Source organism: Thalassophryne amazonica, chromosome 8 (assembly GCF_902500255.1).
Source record: "Thalassophryne amazonica chromosome 8, fThaAma1.1, whole genome shotgun sequence".
Taxonomy (NCBI): Eukaryota; Metazoa; Chordata; class Actinopteri; order Batrachoidiformes; family Batrachoididae; genus Thalassophryne; species Thalassophryne amazonica.
The window spans coordinates 77,496,114-77,514,308 of record NC_047110.1 but is presented as its reverse complement, the minus strand read 5'-3'; the positions used below and the strand labels follow the sequence as shown (position 1 = coordinate 77,514,308).

General features: G+C 44.6%; 2 protein-coding genes across 22 annotated transcripts in view; both read right to left on the bottom strand.

Annotated features, from left to right (window-relative positions):
• LOC117515943 (thyroglobulin-like) overlaps window positions 1-18,195 on the bottom strand; it is a 238,456-nt gene that overhangs the window by 73,609 nt on the left and 146,652 nt on the right. The window contains exon 1 of one of the 19 annotated variants that reach the window (XM_034176754.1): window positions 3,901-4,042. The exons of the other annotated variants lie outside the window; for them this stretch is intronic. The gene's annotated coding sequence lies outside the window, so the exon portion shown is untranslated. Of the gene's footprint in view, window positions 1-3,900; window positions 4,043-18,195 lie in introns of those variants that run through there. 19 annotated transcript variants of the gene reach the window in all.
• Window positions 12,440-18,195, bottom strand: part of LOC117515945 (S-adenosylhomocysteine hydrolase-like protein 1) — a 50,083-nt gene continuing 44,327 nt past the window's right edge. For all 3 annotated transcript variants that reach the window (XM_034176760.1, XM_034176761.1, XM_034176762.1), the window contains exons 10-17: window positions 18,107-18,195; window positions 17,535-17,605; window positions 17,348-17,442; window positions 17,173-17,271; window positions 16,973-17,041; window positions 13,006-13,084; window positions 12,782-12,902; window positions 12,440-12,701 (exon numbers count right to left, since the gene is read on the bottom strand). In XM_034176760.1, coding sequence (XP_034032651.1) covers window positions 12,695-12,701; window positions 12,782-12,902; window positions 13,006-13,084; window positions 16,973-17,041; window positions 17,173-17,271; window positions 17,348-17,442; window positions 17,535-17,605; window positions 18,107-18,195 — 630 coding nt within the window. In that variant the 3' untranslated portion in view covers window positions 12,440-12,694. The remainder of the gene's footprint in view (window positions 12,702-12,781; window positions 12,903-13,005; window positions 13,085-16,972; window positions 17,042-17,172; window positions 17,272-17,347; window positions 17,443-17,534; window positions 17,606-18,106) is intronic.

Here is an 18,195-nt window from a genome sequence, read left to right as displayed (position 1 = left end):
TAATGACTGTTTTATTTCAACTCCAAAATTAAAAGAAATTGGATCTAAATACTTGTATGTGACTGTGTATGATCTCTGCAGTGACGTTCATGTGTCAAAGGCCCGGCCTTTGAGATCAAGAGACAACTGGACAGAGCTTATGCCTTTAATATCCTAATGGCCTAAAGCAACGACTTTGGTACTGTAGTAATAGGCTGGGTAGGAACCTTTGGCCCGGTATGTTCCGGGGGGGGGGGGGGGGGGGGGTGATAAAAGATGTTCCGGCTTGACTTGAACATGGCTGTGCTGCGTCTCTGTCCCAAATGTTTCTATTTACCTATCAAACAATAGAACATGGTGTCAGAAGTGGTGCCATACACTTCGGAAGAGAGGGACAACTGGAAGAAAGTAGATCGCCAGCACAGAAGGCAAAAAAAAAAAAGCCTTAAAACTGTCAGCAGCAGCTAGTGCAGCACAGCTAGGTGGGAGCTAATTAAGCTAATGCTAATACGGCCGTTGCAGCACCGTAACAAAAACACGGATCAGCAAAATGGCACAATATCAAGTAAAACCACCAGAAACGTTTTCATTCAAGGCAGAAGACTGGACCAAATGGATAAAACGCTTTGAAAGGTTCCGGATAGCATCAGGATTGGAAACCCAGGCTGACGAAAACCAAGTGAATGCACTGATTTACAGCATGAGAGAAGAAGCTCAGGACATTTTAGTCTCTCTATATCTCAATCCAAAGAAACATTATATTTGAAAGAGCTAAGTTTAATCAGCGGCAGCAAGAGATGGACGAGTCGGCCGACAGCTTTATCACTGCGCTGCATTGTTTAGCTGAACACTGTGGATATGGCCCACTACACGATGAGATGGTCAGAGACAAACTAGTAGTTTGTGTTGAAAACAAGTGTTGAAAACAAACATTAAGGGAGACATTGTAAATACTCAAATTGACAGTTTGTGCGCTAAGCCACAAGGGGGTGCCAGACACAAACAAACCAAACTGCAGCACAAACAAGGATACACGAAAGCCAAGCCTTGCACAAGATGTGGAGACACAAATGGTCACGCATTTCAGCAATGTCCAGCCAGAGAAGGTGCATGCAATAACTGCAAAAAGAAAGGACATTTTGCCAGAGTGTGCAAGTCAAAAAAAAAAAATGTATGAAGTGAATGTAGAAATTATTACAGAAGATTCTTCGTCTGAGGAAATAGTATTTTTGGGCTCGCTATCCAGTGATTCTTCAGACCCATGGATGACTAAATACAAATGGACGACTCCAAATCCGTGTTTAAAATTGACACAAGTGCTGATGTGACAGCAGTCCCAACAAGCATGTATGGAAAAGGACAGTTTGGTGAACTAGTTCAAACCAGAAAAGTGCTGATGGGGCCTGGCAGGCCACCTTTAAAAGTTAAAAAGTTTACGTGCAACTCTCAAGAAGAAAAGTAAACGCATAAGAGAGGACATTTATGTTGTTGAAGGACTAAGTACAGCTTTACTTAGCAGACAAGCAGCCACTGCACTACAACTATTACAACTGATTTGAATATCTATCATTCAGAGGTGAGGCAGTTTGTTGAGTGGTGTGATTCCAGTTACCTTACTTTAAATGTTAAAAAGACAGAGGAAGTCATTTTTGACCCAAAGTTAGTTGGCAATCACAACCCTGTAATTATACACCAGCAACCAATCACACAGGTGCAATCGTACAAATATCTTGGTGTCTGTATAGACAGTTCCCTTACATGGAACACTCATGTTGACTGGTTATGTTCCCGCTTGAATCAACGACTCTATTTTCTACGGCGTTTGCGTTTTCATGGAGTCGACCAAAAAATTATGTTACTGTTTTATCAGGCAGTTCTTGAACGCATTCTAAGATATGGCATAACCACTTGGTTTGGGAACCTTCCTGTGTCCCTCAGATCAAAATTAAACTGCCTTGTTCTCACAGCAATGAAAATCATTGGTTTGAAACAGTATAACAATCCTCAGTTAATTTTTGATCAGTGCGTGATGAAGCAAGCGGACAGAATTCTTTCTGACTCCTCCCATGTTCTGCACACGCAATACGAGTTGCTACCATCGGGCCGGCGTTTCAGAGTCCCCCATTGCAGACTGAATAGATATAGGAACTCTTTTGTTCCTATATCAATCATAGCCCTTAACAAATATCATAATAAACACCGCTAACAATCAGGCACATTAGGAGGTTTTAGTACTTGTATGTTTTTTTTTTATTTATTTTTGTTCTTTATTTATGTATTTATTTATTGTTATGAACTGTTTATGTCTTGTTCTGTATCTTTGTATGGGTCATGATTTTTGAGAAGTCCAAGACAAATTTCCCCATGGGGACATTAAAAGTATCTATCTATCTATCTATCTATCTATCTATCTATCTATCTATCTATCTATCTATCTATCTATCTATCTATCTATCTATCTATCTATCTATCTATCTATCTATCTATCTATCTATCTATCTATCTATCTATCTATCTATCTATCTATCTATCTATCTATCTATCTAGTCGCTAGACTGGACACGGCTACTTTGGACTCTAAAGAGACAGTAAAACAAGAATTTCCAGAGCTCTTCAAAGGACTGGGGACAATTAAAGGAGAATACAACATTGTTCTCAAACCTGAGGCACAACCATTTTCTGTCTCGACACCACGGTGCATCTCTCTCCCTCTACTGCCAAAAGTTAAAGAGGAACTAAAGCGCATGGAGCAACAAGGGGTCATCTCCAAGGTGGAGCAGCCTACAGAATTGTACGCGCCAATGGTGGTAGTTCCTAAACCCACACAAGATTGTGTCAGAATATGTACTGACCTCACACAACTTAACAAATCTGTGTTAAGAGAGAGACACCTGCTACCGAGTTTTGGTATTGCCTTTCATTGTTATGCTGATGATACTCAGTTGTACATGCTGATAATTGCGGGAAATCTCACTCCCATAAAATCCCTGGAGGACTGTCTTCTATCAGTGAGAAGTTGGATGTCTAGTAACTTCCTACTTTTAAAGTTTGATAAGACTGAAATGATGGTTCTTGGTCCAGCGAGACATCGGCATCAGTTTGACCAGCTGGCGCTCAACCTGGGTTCCTGTGTCATACATCATACGGACAAAATGAGGAACCTTGGGGTAATTTTTGATCCCATGTTGTCTTTTGACCTCCATATCAGGGATGTTACTAGGACTGCTTTTTTCCATCTGAGAAATATAGCGAGGATCGGCCCCATCCTGTCCATGGCTGATGCTGAGACCCTGATTCATGCTTTTGTTTCTTCTAGACTAGATTATTGTAATGTTCTATTTTCAGGGTTACCGCAGTCCAGCATTAGGGGTCTTCAACTGGTTCAGTATGCTGCAGTCAGACTACTGACACGTAGCAGAAGGTCTGAACATATCACACCCATTTTGGCATCTTTGCACTGGCTCCCTGTCTCTGTGAGAGCAGATTTTAAGGTTTTGCTATTGACTTATAAGGTTGTTCATGGACTAGCACCATCTTATCTGGCTGATCTGGTGGAACTCTACGTGCCGGCCCGGGCTTTGCGGTCGCAGGATGCAGGACTTCTCTGTGTTCCCAGGGTGAAGAAGAAGTCAGCAGGTCAAAGAGCCTTTTCGTGTTGTGTACCCATCCTGTGGAACAGTCTTCCTGCGACCGTGAGGCAGTCTGAGTCCGTGGACATTTTTAAGTCAAAACTCAAAACCTATTTTTATTCTCTTTCTTATGGATAGTTTTTATTTAATTTGTTTTATTATTTTACTTCTGTTTTTATTTATTTTTAATTATTTTTTCAATTTTATGTTGACTTGTTTTATGTAAGGCGCCTTGAGACGGCTTTTGCTGTGATTTGGCGCATTGTAAGCTAATTAAATTAAATTAAATTACCTTCAGTGGAAAACACCCTGGACAACTCTCTGGCACCAAGGTATTTTCAAAGCTAGATGCAAATGCAGGTTTTTGGCAAATTCCTCTCTCTAAAGTATCGTCTCTGCTTACAACTTTTATCACCCCCTTCGGTCGCTATTGCTACAGTTGATTGTGCTTTGGACTCTCTTCAGCGCCAGAAACACATACAACATATTCTGGAGGGTTTGGAGGGAGTCATGTGCCAAATGGATGATGTTCTCGTCTAGGGTGTGGATCAAAAAGAGAATGATGAAAGGCTGAGGAAAGCTCTCACGTCTGCGGGATGCAGGTGTAACGCTTAATAACAAATGTGAATTTTCTAAGACCAGACTAAGTTTCTAGGTCAAATCATTCAGGCATCTGGAGTCAGCCCAGACCCAGATAAAGTCAACGCCTTGACTGCCATGAAAGAGCCAACCAGCATTTCTGAGGTGCGATGTTTCCTGGGAATGGCAATCCATCTGGGGACGTTTTTGCCACACTTAGCAGAAAAGACACGTCCACTCAGAGATCTGTTGAGAAAAACAAACATGTGGTCATGGGGACCTCAGCAAATGCAGGCTTTTGAAAGTATAAAACAGGACTTGACAACACCTCCAGGACTAGTGTTGTATGATCCCTCCAAGGACACGCTGGTCTCAGCTGATTCATCTTCCTATGGACTTGGTGCTGTTCTTTTACAGAACACTAGTAGTACAGACTGGAAACCAGTGGCATATGCCTCAAGAGCATTAAGCCCCACAGAGCAGCGCTATGCACAAATCGAGAAAGAAGCGCTAACCACAACCTGGGCTTGTGAGAGATTCGCAGTGTTTCTGATCGGAAAGGACTTTCACATTCAAACAGACCACAAACCCCTAGTTCCACTGCTAGGTTCAAGAAATTTGGATGAACTGCCTCCACGTATCCAACGTCTGAAAATGCGTCTGATGAGATTTTCATTCACTATATCTCATGTGGCCAGCAAAGAGATTGCAACAGCTGATGTTCTATCGAGAGTACCAGTGACATGTTCAAAGGAGCGACTACGCCAGGAGGACATCAACCTCCATGCCGACGCCGTTGTAGCCGGCCTCCCTGCAACTGAAAAGAGACTCAAAGAAATACAAACACACCAGGACCAGGACACCATCTTGCAGCAGCTCAAACAGTTTTGTGTGACAGGTTGGCCAGACAAGTTTTCAATAGAAAAGACTTTCATGCCATACTTACCTTTTGCAGGTGAACTGACTGCTCAAAATGGTTTGTTGTTACTAGGCTGTAGGCTTGTCATACCAAAAACACTCAGGGGTGACATACTGAACAAACTTCATGAAGGCCACTTAGGCATAACAAAGTGCAGAGAACGTGCTAAACAATCTGTATGGTGGCCCGGTCTTAGCAAAGAATTGACACAGCTCATTGAAAATTGTGACACGTGCACGTGAGCGAGTTAACAACAAAGAGACCATGACAGGCACTGACTTTCCCTCAAGACCATGGTGTACAGTAGGTGTAGATCTGTTTCAGTTTGATAAAAATCAGTATCTCGCTATTGTAGACTATTTTTCTAGATTTTTTTGAGGTAGCCAAACTTTCAGGAACAACTTTGGAAGCTGTTATTGACCACTGTAAGTCTGTTTTTGCTAGGCATGGTATACCTGAGGTAGTACGCTCAGATAATGGCCCACGGTTTACATCTGAAGCTTTCCAAAAGTTTGCACTCAGTTGGGGTTTTTCAAACATCACATCCAGTCCACATTTCCCACAGAGTAATGGGGAGGTGAAGCGTGCAATCAGGACTATCAAAAGTTTACTGAAGAAGTCCAGCGATCCCTATCTAGCTTTAATGGCGTATCCTGCCTCACCTTTGGCCAATGGATATAGTCCAACAGAACTGTTAATGGGACGTAAGATACGTACTACAGTTCCTGACATTCCTTCTCAGCTTGATCCAAAGGGAGCTGACTTGGGAATGGTGAAGAAGAAAGAACAGAGTTACAGACTAAAACAAATACTGAACTATGACCAACGACACAGAGCTCACAACATGCCAGGCTCGGACTGGTAATCTGTGATTTTGGGCATTTGCCCGGTGGGCCGTTGCACGTTTAGACGTGTGTTGGCCGGCCGTCCCATATTTGTAGAGATTATGGAAATATACAGTGTTCTCGAACCACGCGCTGCTGTCAACACGAGGAAAATCCATGATCGGTGAAGCTACAGCATTTAATCGGCGCAGCTGCAGGGCCACTTCCTGGATTTGTGTCAAAATAAAAGTTCTGTATTGTTTCATACACGGCGCAGTCTTATTCTAGGTTTCAGCTTTGTTTCCGTTTGATCACACAACGGAGACTTACATCGAGCACAATGATTGACATGACCAACAGCCAATGACAATGGAGAAGGATACAGGGTGGCCAATCAGATTGCATGAAGAGCAGGCGGCTGCTCCCGCCCCTGTGAATGCATTGAGTCCTCGGCTTCTGGACTTCTCTCAGCTCTTCTACTGATACAAGGTTGTAATCGTTTCTTTTATCTTAATTAACTGTGCTTTACTTTTGTTAATCTTTAAATGCAACAGCTACGGACTTCAGCTCCTTAATTTGCTGCTGTGTGAATCCTAGCAGTGGTTACACATTACCTCTCTCTCTCTCTCTCTCTCACTCACACACAGACTTTGGAGACACAAAAACTTTTTTCCGCTTGTGTGCTTTTGCTTCGGTTTTGTCAGACCCGGCGCCAGAAACAAAAAAAATAAAAAAATAATAATAATAATAATAAAAAAAAAAAAAAAATATATATATATATATATATATATATATATATATATATATATATATATATATATATATGCGCTCCTGGAAAGCTCATGTATTTACGCTGCACCGTTGTAAGAGACTGACTAAGAGTGAAGAGTGATGACAGTACTTTTTTTAATTATTATTTGAACGTATAGACCCTCGGTCAAGTGATCTCCTACATACCACACAGAGCCGGTGTTCTGTCGAGATGAGGTGCGCCAACTTTCGACACTCTGACCTGTGACGTACCTTCGCATTGTCCAATAGGAACAACGCGTCGGGCCAAAACACGGAAGACCCGTGGCAGAAACCACTGATCTCTACAAAATGGATTGGACCAATCCGATTGGTGCAGAAAAAACTGATCAATAAATGGTTCTTTAGAAACCTTTCATCTGTATTAAAACCACCTGTTATTTCAGATTAGATCATTTCTTGTTTAACATAAGGAACCTCAGACATTTATTTTTAGACAAATAAAATAACATGGAAACGTGTATATTTTTTGAAGTCTGGTAGATTATTTATATCTTATTTCAACCAGAAAAACAAACACTAAATAAATACAAATGTTTATTATAAATGCAAAAGGAAATAATTTAACAATGACTGCAGTGTGATTGTAAAGTAGGATTTCTGTGACATAAACCTCATGATGTTTATATATATATATATATATATATATATATATATATATATATATATATATATATATATATATCATTTAAACTTGTAATTTCGTCAAAATATGTAATTGCCTTTAATGTTATCAGGACGCCCCCTCGTGGCGCCAGGTCTGCGTTTTGTACTATGATCAAGGTGAAATGACAGTGAAATTGTGTGTTTAGGTGTTCATTGGGGTTCGGTATGGACGGATGTGTGTGCGTGTTTGGGGGTGGATTCGTCGGGCCAATAGTGGGCTGGTCCAGAGGAAAAATGCCAGGGCCGAAATTTGTTCCCAGTCCGACCCTGCAACATGCTCAGTTTACATCCTGGAGATCATGTGTGGGTCAAAGACATGCAGCAGCGAGGAACTGTGGCGTCCACAGGCGACACACCCAGGTCCTACATCATTGAAACACCAGACGACAACCTACGGAGAAACAGGTACCATCGTTCACACACACCTGAAGCTCCTGAGCCGCATGTCTCTATCCCAGATACATCTGAAGATAGCCCCGAAGTGACTGTAAATGTACCGGTCTCACCCACAGTACTCCCTGACTCTAACCAGCAAGAACCCGTGTCTGAGACACGCTATCCTACGCGAGTCAGAAAGTCACCTGAGTACTTAAAAGACTATGTTACCTGAGTTATAAAATAAAGGAAAATAAGGGATGTTCGGGCTTGACTTGAACATGGCTGTGCTGCATCTCTGTCCCAAAGGTTTCTATTTACCTATCAAACAATAGAACAGGTATACAGAATACTAGGTCTCTTCGGAGGATTTTTAGGTGTCACTGAAATTACTTTGTGTCAAAGGCAACAGTTACTTGGGAAGAGTTGCATCATGACGAGTATCATTTGCATTGTTTGGCAAGTTTAGCTATGACATTTTGTCCATGTGATGCATTTCTCTGTGCACAATCCAGCACCTACATGCCTCAGTGTTGACGGCTCCAGAAACTGGAGAAAGGCAAGGGAAAGAACACCTTTCACCTGGTTACAGCAGAAAGATGTTTACTTTTAAGAAGTGCAGAGGCAGCACAAGCTCATAAACCTGACGTAACTGAATGTAGAGCCAGCATTTAACCCTTTCTCTTGAGGTTCCGTCAGCTGAGGTATCACATTGATCAGACACTTGTGTCAAGTCATTGTGCAGTTATAACAAGCAATTATAGTTAGATTTGTCTGAACTGACTTTCCTCTTTGAATCCAAGCAGCAGCTTGGATTCTGCTGATACATTGAATCATCCAGCACTTTGCTAAACATGTGAAAGAACAATTCTTCAAACACCCACGTTAGAACTTGAACATAAGGAGGAGGTTTGGGAAAACCAAAATAAATTTCTGCAGCTGCCACTGCTGCACTGGAAAAGGTACTGAGGGTAAACACACTGATAGATATTATATAGATATTATACTGTAAAAAAATTTGACCAATGTTTACTCAACAAAATTGTGGCAACAAAGTGACACATAATATAATTGAATAGATTTTAAGTTCTAGTTTTTAAGATCGTTCACTGGGTGACTCAGCAGGGTCCGGTACACAAAAAGGCAGTCCAATAATGGCAAACAAATCAGAAACATCAGGCGATAAGGCGTGGCCAAAGAAACAGGCAGGTGGTCAAAAAACACACTGTTGCAAGCAGGACTAGAAAAACACAGGTACAGAGCTGGAAATGAAGGCACAAGGCACAACAATCTGGCGGGGAAATAGTGCAACCAGTGAAGCTTCTATACACCCTGGTGATGAGCTACAGATTAGAAACAGGTGTGCGGAAAGCTCCAGGATAGGGTGTGGCCCAAACCCTGTGCACTGCCCACCATCAAGCACAAAGAGATGCAGACGAGAGATAGGGAAAGACATGTCCAAGCAGGAAAAACCCAGCAAGAGAAATCACACACCGAAAAACAACCAAACCTAAGCTAAAGAGAACAAACCAGAACAAACATAATACAAAAGCACAAATTCTGACACAAGTTAATAAAAGCAACAGTTGAAATGTGTTGGATTTTGTAATAGCACACCAAATTATGAGTGATAGTGCCAACAAATGTTTAGTAAATCCTAGTCAGTTTCACAAAGAAAGCTAATTCATATAACCCAGTGATTCTCAACCGGGGTGCCGCGGCACCCTAGGGTGCCGTGATCGATCGTCAGGGGTGCCGTGGGCAATTATCAGAAATATCACCATTATCGGGTGTATGTGCTGTAATAGTGTGGCAAATGGTGTAATGCTCTTTTATTCCAGTAGATGGCAGCAAAGCGCGCAGTAGCGCTGAGCCGTGTGTCGACAAGGAGGCATCATCGCCATTTTAATTCCGGGCAAGTTAGTGATTTGTGTGCATAGTAGTTCACTTAGTCTCGTCAAGAAACAGGTGGAATATGACGGAAAGCTGCGCATGTTGACAAAGTCACAAACGGAGGAACAAGGGAGACAATATTTCCTTCCATAAGTACGTGGTTTTGGTTATTGTTGTCACTTTGTCCGTGATATTTGGATGATAAACAGCTGTATGTCTCCTGCCGTACCTGTGTCGCCCGATGACACGGATCATTATTTTCACTTTTGTCTAGTTGATATTTTCCACTGCTAGACCAATGTCTAGTTAAAATTCTTGTCGTTAGTGACTAAAAATTATTGGACAAGACTGGGGAGTTTTTTTTTTTTTGCACCATAAAATAATGAGATTAATGACCCGCGCTGTGCTGCCACACACACAGAGATGTGCACACACACACACACACACCACTGACTTCATGAATGAAACTCGGTCAGTAAAGGATAATTGTGTAAAAATATAATATATATAAATGTATTGTAATGGTTTTAGGAGCCACGCTGCGTTGAACAGCAGCAGCTCAGCCGAGCAGCGCAGCTTAACAGCACAGATCGTGTAACTTTCAACACTAATATTTGAGAATGTGTGTGTGTGTGTCAGAGTAAGTTTTGTACTTTCCTGACATAATTTAATGTAATTTAATTTCACTGGCTCGATATCCAGGACAAAATGGCATTTTAACACGTATTTTGCGAGCATTTTTCTGAGTGTGTTCAGTCGCGAATCTCCATTGAAAATGCATTAACATCCGGGTACTTCGTCAATATTTTGCCCGGTTAGGAGGCGTCATGTCTCTCTCTGTCCATGAAGGGACATTTTCGTTTAGTGTGCAGCATTTGGACTGCGCTCTCTAGTTCTTATATACAGCTCCATGACTATAGTACACTATGTTACGTCATATATGTACCGCACGTCTTGCTAACGTGCTAACGCACCGTGTAGAGACAGTCGAGTTAGTGGTGCGTGACACATGACAGTGGTGTGCCGCAGGATTTTGTAAATATAAAAAGGGTGCTGCGGCTCAAAAAAGGTTGAAAATCACTGATATAACCAACCCATATAATTGATTCATATAAGTGACCCATATAATTAATAAATGTCAATTTCACCTAGATTGTCAGTAAAAATAAATCAGTTTCCCCTAGATATTTAGTAAATCTAAATTATTTTTACACAGATAAATATGAATCAGCTTTCCTTGTGAAACTGACTAGGATTTACTAAATATTTTTTGGCAATATAACTCATCATTTGGCGTGCTTTTGCTAAATCCAACACATTTCAACTGTTGCTTTTATTAACATGTACTTATTTTTTGGTTAGGTTTAGTTAATATATTCAATTCTTTTTAATCAAAATTGTAGAACTTTGTTGTCACAATTTTTTTGAGTAAACATGGTCAAAATCTTTGCAGCGCACACTTTCAATGTTGAGTTTTTTCAATCACAAACACGCAGTGGACAACATTCAGAATGTTGTATGATTTTCTCATCCTAACCTTTTTGATGTCACAAGGCACAAATGTTATAAAGAGATAAAAACAAATACTATCTTCCATTGTTGAAGCAATTTTGAAAAATTATAAACTATTTGGTTGACTCCCAATACTTTAACTTTTTTCTTACCCAAGGACCTTCATGCCACAAAATCTGATAACCCAGCACTTTATATCCTGGGTGCTCTAGGTCAGGTCTGACATGTCCTGGATGGAAACTCCAGGCAGACATAAATAACCAGCACGTAAATGTACAGAGTTGTGTGATCATACATATTATGTAAAAACAGATAGATAGATTCTTTGATACATTACATTTTAAACTTATTTACCTCATGTTTGGAGTAAATAATTTGGAGTGGAGGCAGAAAGCTGTCAGAACTATGTGCAAGCAAAGAAAAAAAAAAGAAGCAAAATAAGGCAGTTGTTGTGAAAGTGTAGTGACACGGACCCACAACAGGGGGCGCAAATGAACGGTCAATAGATGAGCCAAAAATTAACAATTTAATGTTGTGAAGGAGCACAACGAACATACAGACAATCTCAGAATATGATTACAGTCAATCCACAAAGGTGACGTGTGGGCAGGCTCGAGGATAGAAGACGTCTGTCCTGAGAAGAGCCGGAACCACACGATTTCCGCCGCCACCGAACCTGGTGAATACTGGAGCCGCCAAGTCCCGAATTCCCAGGTGATCACCGTCCCCGACTGTCGGATCTGGTACTGCTGGCGAGAACAAAGACAGTCAAGTGTGGGTGTGTGTACACCCAGTAACAATTATGGTGGGAATGCCACCTCCACCTCTCACACAATACGTGTTAAGCAGTGATCCTTCAGAGGAAAAGAGTGCCGTCTGCACTCACTCAGCCTCCACAAACTAAGGACCGGTACTCCTGCAAACACTCACAATAGATAGATTAGTAATTTACCACACAGGCTGAGGATATTACCTCCAATGAAGTACGATATCTCGGCGATGAGGTGGAGATGACGTCTGGGTTTTATGGAGTGAGATGATGAAGAATGAGTGACAGCTGTCAGGAAATAATGAGTAACAGCTGTCACTCCCGGCTGTGTCCGTGGCGGCAGCGCCCTCTCGTGCCTGAAGCCCGCACTTCAGGCATGGCGCCCTCTGGTGGTGGGCCAGCAGTACCTCCTCTTCTGGCGGCCCACACAACAGCAGTAATGCAAAAACCAGTTCAATGAATGATCCAGTTGCACAACTTTATATTTTGCTGTGGTTTTATTACTTCAAGCTGGAAAGCATTTCAGAGGGTTACTGTTCCTCTACAGAACTGCTGTGCAGATTAAACAGTATGACAGGAAAGCAGAGGCCATAGAAAATGCAGTGAGCAAAAGTAAAACATTACTAAAAACTCAATTCTGGTCACACCATCAGGCTTCAGACAGCAGAGGGCGCCACAGTTCAAGATCTTCAAAAAACAAATGAAGTTCAAAGATCTTCTGCCACGCCTGCAGAATTAATTAATACCTGTTGAAGAAGACTTGGTGTTAAGATACACAAAACGCAGCACATGTCATTTGTGTGGAAAGAAAAGTGTGATTTCTTGCCTGTAGAAGTTTGGCTTGTATGGCCCATGTTTGCTCATACCCAAGTACTTGGATTGTTCGTCCGTCAGCTCTGTGAGGTGCGCGTCAAACGTTGACAGGTGAAGAATAGCCACATATTCATCTGAAAATAGAATCACATTCAGTGATTTAATGTGAATCACATTCAATTCACATGAAAATGAGCTTAATCTTATTTGACTTTGGTAGATCATGAGACGACTTACCCATCTTTTTAGGCAGAAGGTACACATCCTGTTTGTATCGTCCATCTGGTGCGCTGTACAGCTCTATCAGGGCGAGTGCCTGACACACAACGGGTGGATCTGTTAGCTATAGGAGTGGTGGCTGATAGAGGTCACAACATCAACAAAAGCAGAAAACACTTAAAAAAAAAAAAAGAAAAACTCTTCATTGATGCAACAAAAGGTTGCTGCTTCAAAAAACATCTTGAAAATTGAAAAACATCAACATAGAGAATACAAACATAACTTACAGCACATTCATTCATTTTCTATAACTGCTTATTCCAGTTAAGGGTCACGGGGCGAGATGCGGGGCACGCGCTGGACAGGACGCCAGTCTGTCGCAGGACCACGACAAAGACATTCACACCTACGGTCAACTTAAAGTTTCCACATTATCAAATTAAATTGCTGCAGGTTATGTTTGTGTTCTCTGTTTGTGAGCATCCATCCATCCATCCATTTTCTTCCGCTTTAACCGGAGTCGGGTCGCAGGGGCAGCAGCTCAAGCAAAGCCGCCCAGACCTCCCGATCCACACACACCTCCCTCAGCTCCTCTGGGGGAACCCCAAGGCGTTCCCAAACCAGCCGAGAGATGTAGTCCCTCCAGCGTGTCCTGGGTGCCAGGAACACCTCTCCAGCGAGGCGTCCAGAGGGCATCCGGAAAAGATGCCCGAGCCACCTCAACTGGCTCCTTTCGACGTGGTGGAGCAGCGGCTCGACTCCGAGCTCCTCCCAAGTGACCGAGCTCCTCACCCTATCTCTAAGGGAGCGCCCAGCCACCCTGCGGAGGAAACTCATCTCGGCTGCTTGTACTCGCAATCTCGTTCTTTCGGTCATGAGCCAAATCTCATGACCATAGGTGAGGATTAGAACGTAGATCGATCGGTAAATCGAGAGCTTTGCCCCCCTACTCAGCTCTCTCTTCACCACGACGGTCCGATACAACGACCGCATCACTGCAGATGCTGCACCAATCTGTCTATCGATCTCATGCTCCATCCGTCCCTCACTCGTGAACAAGACGCCGAGATACTTAAACTCCTCCACTTGAGGCAAGGACACTCCACTGACCTGAAGAGGGCAAAGCACCTTTTTCCGGTCGAGAACCATGGCCTCGGATTTGGAGGTGCTGATTTTCATCCCGGACGCTTCACACTCGGCTGCAAACCGCCCCAGTGCATGCTGAAGGTACTGATTTGACAAAGCCAACAGAACCACGTCGTCCGCAAACAGCAGAGACGAGATTCTGTGGTTCCCAAACCAGACCCCCTCTACACCCTGGCTGCGCCTAGAAATTCTATCCATAAAAATAATGAACAGAACCGGTGACCAAGGGCAGCCCTGGCGGAGGCCAACGTGCACTGGAAACAGGTTTGACTTACTACCGGCAATGCAAACCAAGCTCCTGCTGCAGTCGTACAGGGACCAGATAGCCCTTAGCAAAGGACCCCGGACCCCGTACTCCTGGAGCACTCCCCACAGGGTGCCCCGAGGGACACGGTTGAACGCCTTCTCCAGATCCACAAAACACATGTGGACTGGTTGGGCGAACTCCCATGAACCCTCGAGCACCCGATGGAGCGTGTAGAGCTGGTCCAGTGTGCCGCAACCAGGACGAAAACCACACTGCTCCTCCTGAATCCGAGGTTCGACCATCGGTCGAATTCTCCTCTCCAGTACTCTGGAATAGACCTTACCGGGGAGGCTGAGGAGTGTGATCCCCCTATAGTTGGAACACACCCTCCGGTCCCCCTTCTTAAACAGAGGGACCACCACCCCGGTCTGCCAATCCAGAGGTACTGTCCCCGATCGCCACGCGATGTTGCAGAGGCGTGTCAGCCAAGACAGTCCCACAACATCCAGAGACTTAAGGTACTCAGGACGGATTTCATCCACCCCAGGAGCCTTGCCACCGAGGAGCTTTCTAACCACCTCGGTGACTTCGGCCTGGGTAATGGATGAGTCCGCCTCTGAGTCCCCAGTCTCTGCTTCCTCTTCGGAAGACGTGACGATGGGATTGAGGAGATCCTCGAAATACTCCTTCCACCGCCCGACAACATCCCCAGTCAGGGCCCCCTCTAGCTGCCACCTTATCGCGGTGGGGGAGTTTGCGTACCTGGATGATCCTAGGAGCTATGTTGTCGGGGGCTTTGTGCTCCCTGTAGGGTCTCCCAAGGCAAACAGGTCCTAGGTGACGGGTCAGACTAAGGGCAGTTCAGAACCTCCATGACCAGTAAAAAAATCAAGAAGCGAGATGTCGCCCGGTATGGCGGAGCTGGGGTCCCACCCTGGAGCCAGGCCTGGGGTTGGGGCTCGCGCGTGATCGCCTGGTGGTCATGCCTTAGCCCATGTGGCCTGGCCGGGCTCAGCCCGAAAGAGCGACGTGGGCCCGCCCTCCTGTGGCTTCACCACCTGCAGAGGGGGCCATGGGGGTCGGGTGCAGAGAGGATTGGGTGGCGGCCCAGTCCATGCTCACAGCCCCTGGCTGTTGGGACGTGGAATGTCACCTCGCTAGGGGGGAAAGGAGCCTGAGCTTGTGTGGGAGGTTGAGAGATACTGACTAGAGATAGTCGGGCTCACCTCCACGCACAGCTTGGGCTCTGGTACCGAACTCCTGGAGAGGAGCTGGACGCTTCATTTTTCTGGCATTGCCCACGGGGAGAGGCGGAGAGCTGGGGTCGCATTGCTTATTGCTCCCCAGCTCAGTCACCATGTGTTGGAGTTCACTCCGGTGAACGAGAGGGTCACGTCCCTACGCCTTCGGGTCGGGGACAGGTCTCTCACCGTTGTCTCGGCCTACGGGCCGAGCAGCAGTGCAGAGTACCCGACCTTCCTGGAGTCCCTGGGAGGGGTACTAGATAGCGCTCCAACTGGGGACTCCATTGTTCTCCTGGGGGATTTCAACGCCCACGTGGGCGGCAACAGTGAGACCTGGAGGGGGGTGATCGGGAAGCACGGCCTCCCCGATCTGAACCCGAGTGGTGTTCAGTTGTTGGACTTCTGTGCTAGTCACAGTTTGTCCATCACGAACACCATGTTCGAGCACAAGGGTGTCCATAAGTGCACGTGGCACCAGGACACCCTGAGCCGGAGGTCGATGATCGACTTTGTAGTCGTATCATCTGACCTTCGGCCACGTGTCTCGGACACTCGAGTGAAGAGAGGGGCAGAGCTGTCGACCGATCACCACCTGGTGGTGAGTTGGATCCGCTGGGAGGGGAGGAAGCCGGTCAGACCTGGCAGGCCCAAACGTATTGTGAGGGTCTGCTGGGAACGACTGGCGGAACCCTCTGTCAGCGAGGTCTTCAACTCCCACCTCCGGGAGAGCTTCTCCCAGATCACGGAGGAGGTTGGAGACATGGAGTCCAAGGGGACCATGTTCTCCACCTCCATTGTCGATGCGGCCGCTCGTAGCTGTGGTCGCAAGGTCTCTGGTGCCTGTCACGGTGGCAATCCCCGAACCCGGTGGTGGACACCGGAAGTAAGGGATGCCATCAAGCTGAAGAAGGAGTCCTACTTATCTTTGTTGGTAGGTGGGACCCCAGAGGCAGCTGACAGGTACCGGTAGGTCAAGCGTGCCGCAGCCCGTGCGGTCACAGAGGCAAAAACTCGGGTCTGGGGGAGGCTATGGAGGAGGACTATCGGTCGGCCTCGAAGAGATTCTGGCAAACCGTCCGACGCCTCAGGAGGCGGAAGCAGCTCTCCACCCGCACTGTTTACAGTGCGGGTGGGGAGCTGTTGACCCAGACTGGGGATGTTGTTTGTGAGCATTTTCCCCCAAATTTGCAAGATGTTATTTTGATGCAACTCCCTATTGTTGAATTAATGGGGTTTGTGTTTTGTGCTTTTGTTATGTTGTCTCTGGTGTTTATTATTGTGGCCTAAACCTTATGACATATTGCTGAATGAATCTTCAGTGTAAAGGAGGCATCATTTCTCCTCATACCTGAGTCGTAGCGGTGATGGAGAGGACAAATGTTGGCACTGTGGAGCAGCTCAGATTCAGGAGGCGCCCCTGAGAGAAAATACATATGTGGATGATGAACTCAAAACAACTAGCAACAGTTTGTGTTTTTATTAAGTAGTTGTATAATTAACGGTGTAACGTTCAGGGTTGTTTTGCAGTAACATTAGAATTATCACCACCTCAGCTAGCAGGATTATTCTTTTTCCATCAGGCCAAATCACATGGTCCACCTGAGGCCTCACGCGGTGCCACCGAAGTTTTGGAGTCTTCAGACTCCCCTGATAGACAAGAGCCAACATTTTAGACACACAAATACACATTAAGGAAACATGCACGAACGCGGTGCTGACTTGCCAGATCTATCTCTGAGTTGGAGTGTCCCATGTTGCAGACTATGCAGCCGTTTTTCATTCTGTCCAGCTGTTCTCGAACCACCACGTTTTTATTGCCTGCAGAAAAGCAGTGTTATAGTAACACCAACATTTGACACATCAGACTCTTATTCTTTAATAAAAGTTAACTGCAATGCCCAAGATGTTACCTGTGCAGGTGATGATAATGTCTGCATGCCGGATCATTTCACTCAGTTTAACTACTCTGAAGCCATCCATGCTAACAGGAAGAGGTGAGGTTACCATGTGAAAGTATTTTACAAGCTCATAATTGCTTTCCAGACCATGTGGAAGCATAGAACCTGGAAAATTTCTATTCTCCCAGTTGAAAAGTACATTGGAATGCCATTTAAACTTGGCATTCCTAGACTTTGGAAAAGCCTAGGAAAAAAGCATCATATATAGATATAAATCACTGATGTGATTTATTAATGCTAGTTATTTATCTGTAGAGAGCTTATGAATATTAGATACACTTTTGAGTGTATTAGATACACTTGAGTCAGTCTAGGTGGAAATAGTTCCACAAATTTGGCTTGCATGTTCAGCCTTGATTTCTTCTTTGGAATTGCTGCATGGTAGTTGGAATACTTTGGGATTGCAAGTGTGGCTTTTAACCGGGGGAGATTCCATCAGCCCACAGTGTCTGGAATGCAGCACATTAATGTACAACTGACAGAAGAAAACACACAGGTGACATCATTCCTCCATCCATTCATACCAGGCCTGAAGGGCACAAATAGGATCCACCTCTGTGACATATACAACAGCACCCGATGCTTTCAGGGCAGCACAGCAACCTTTGCCAAC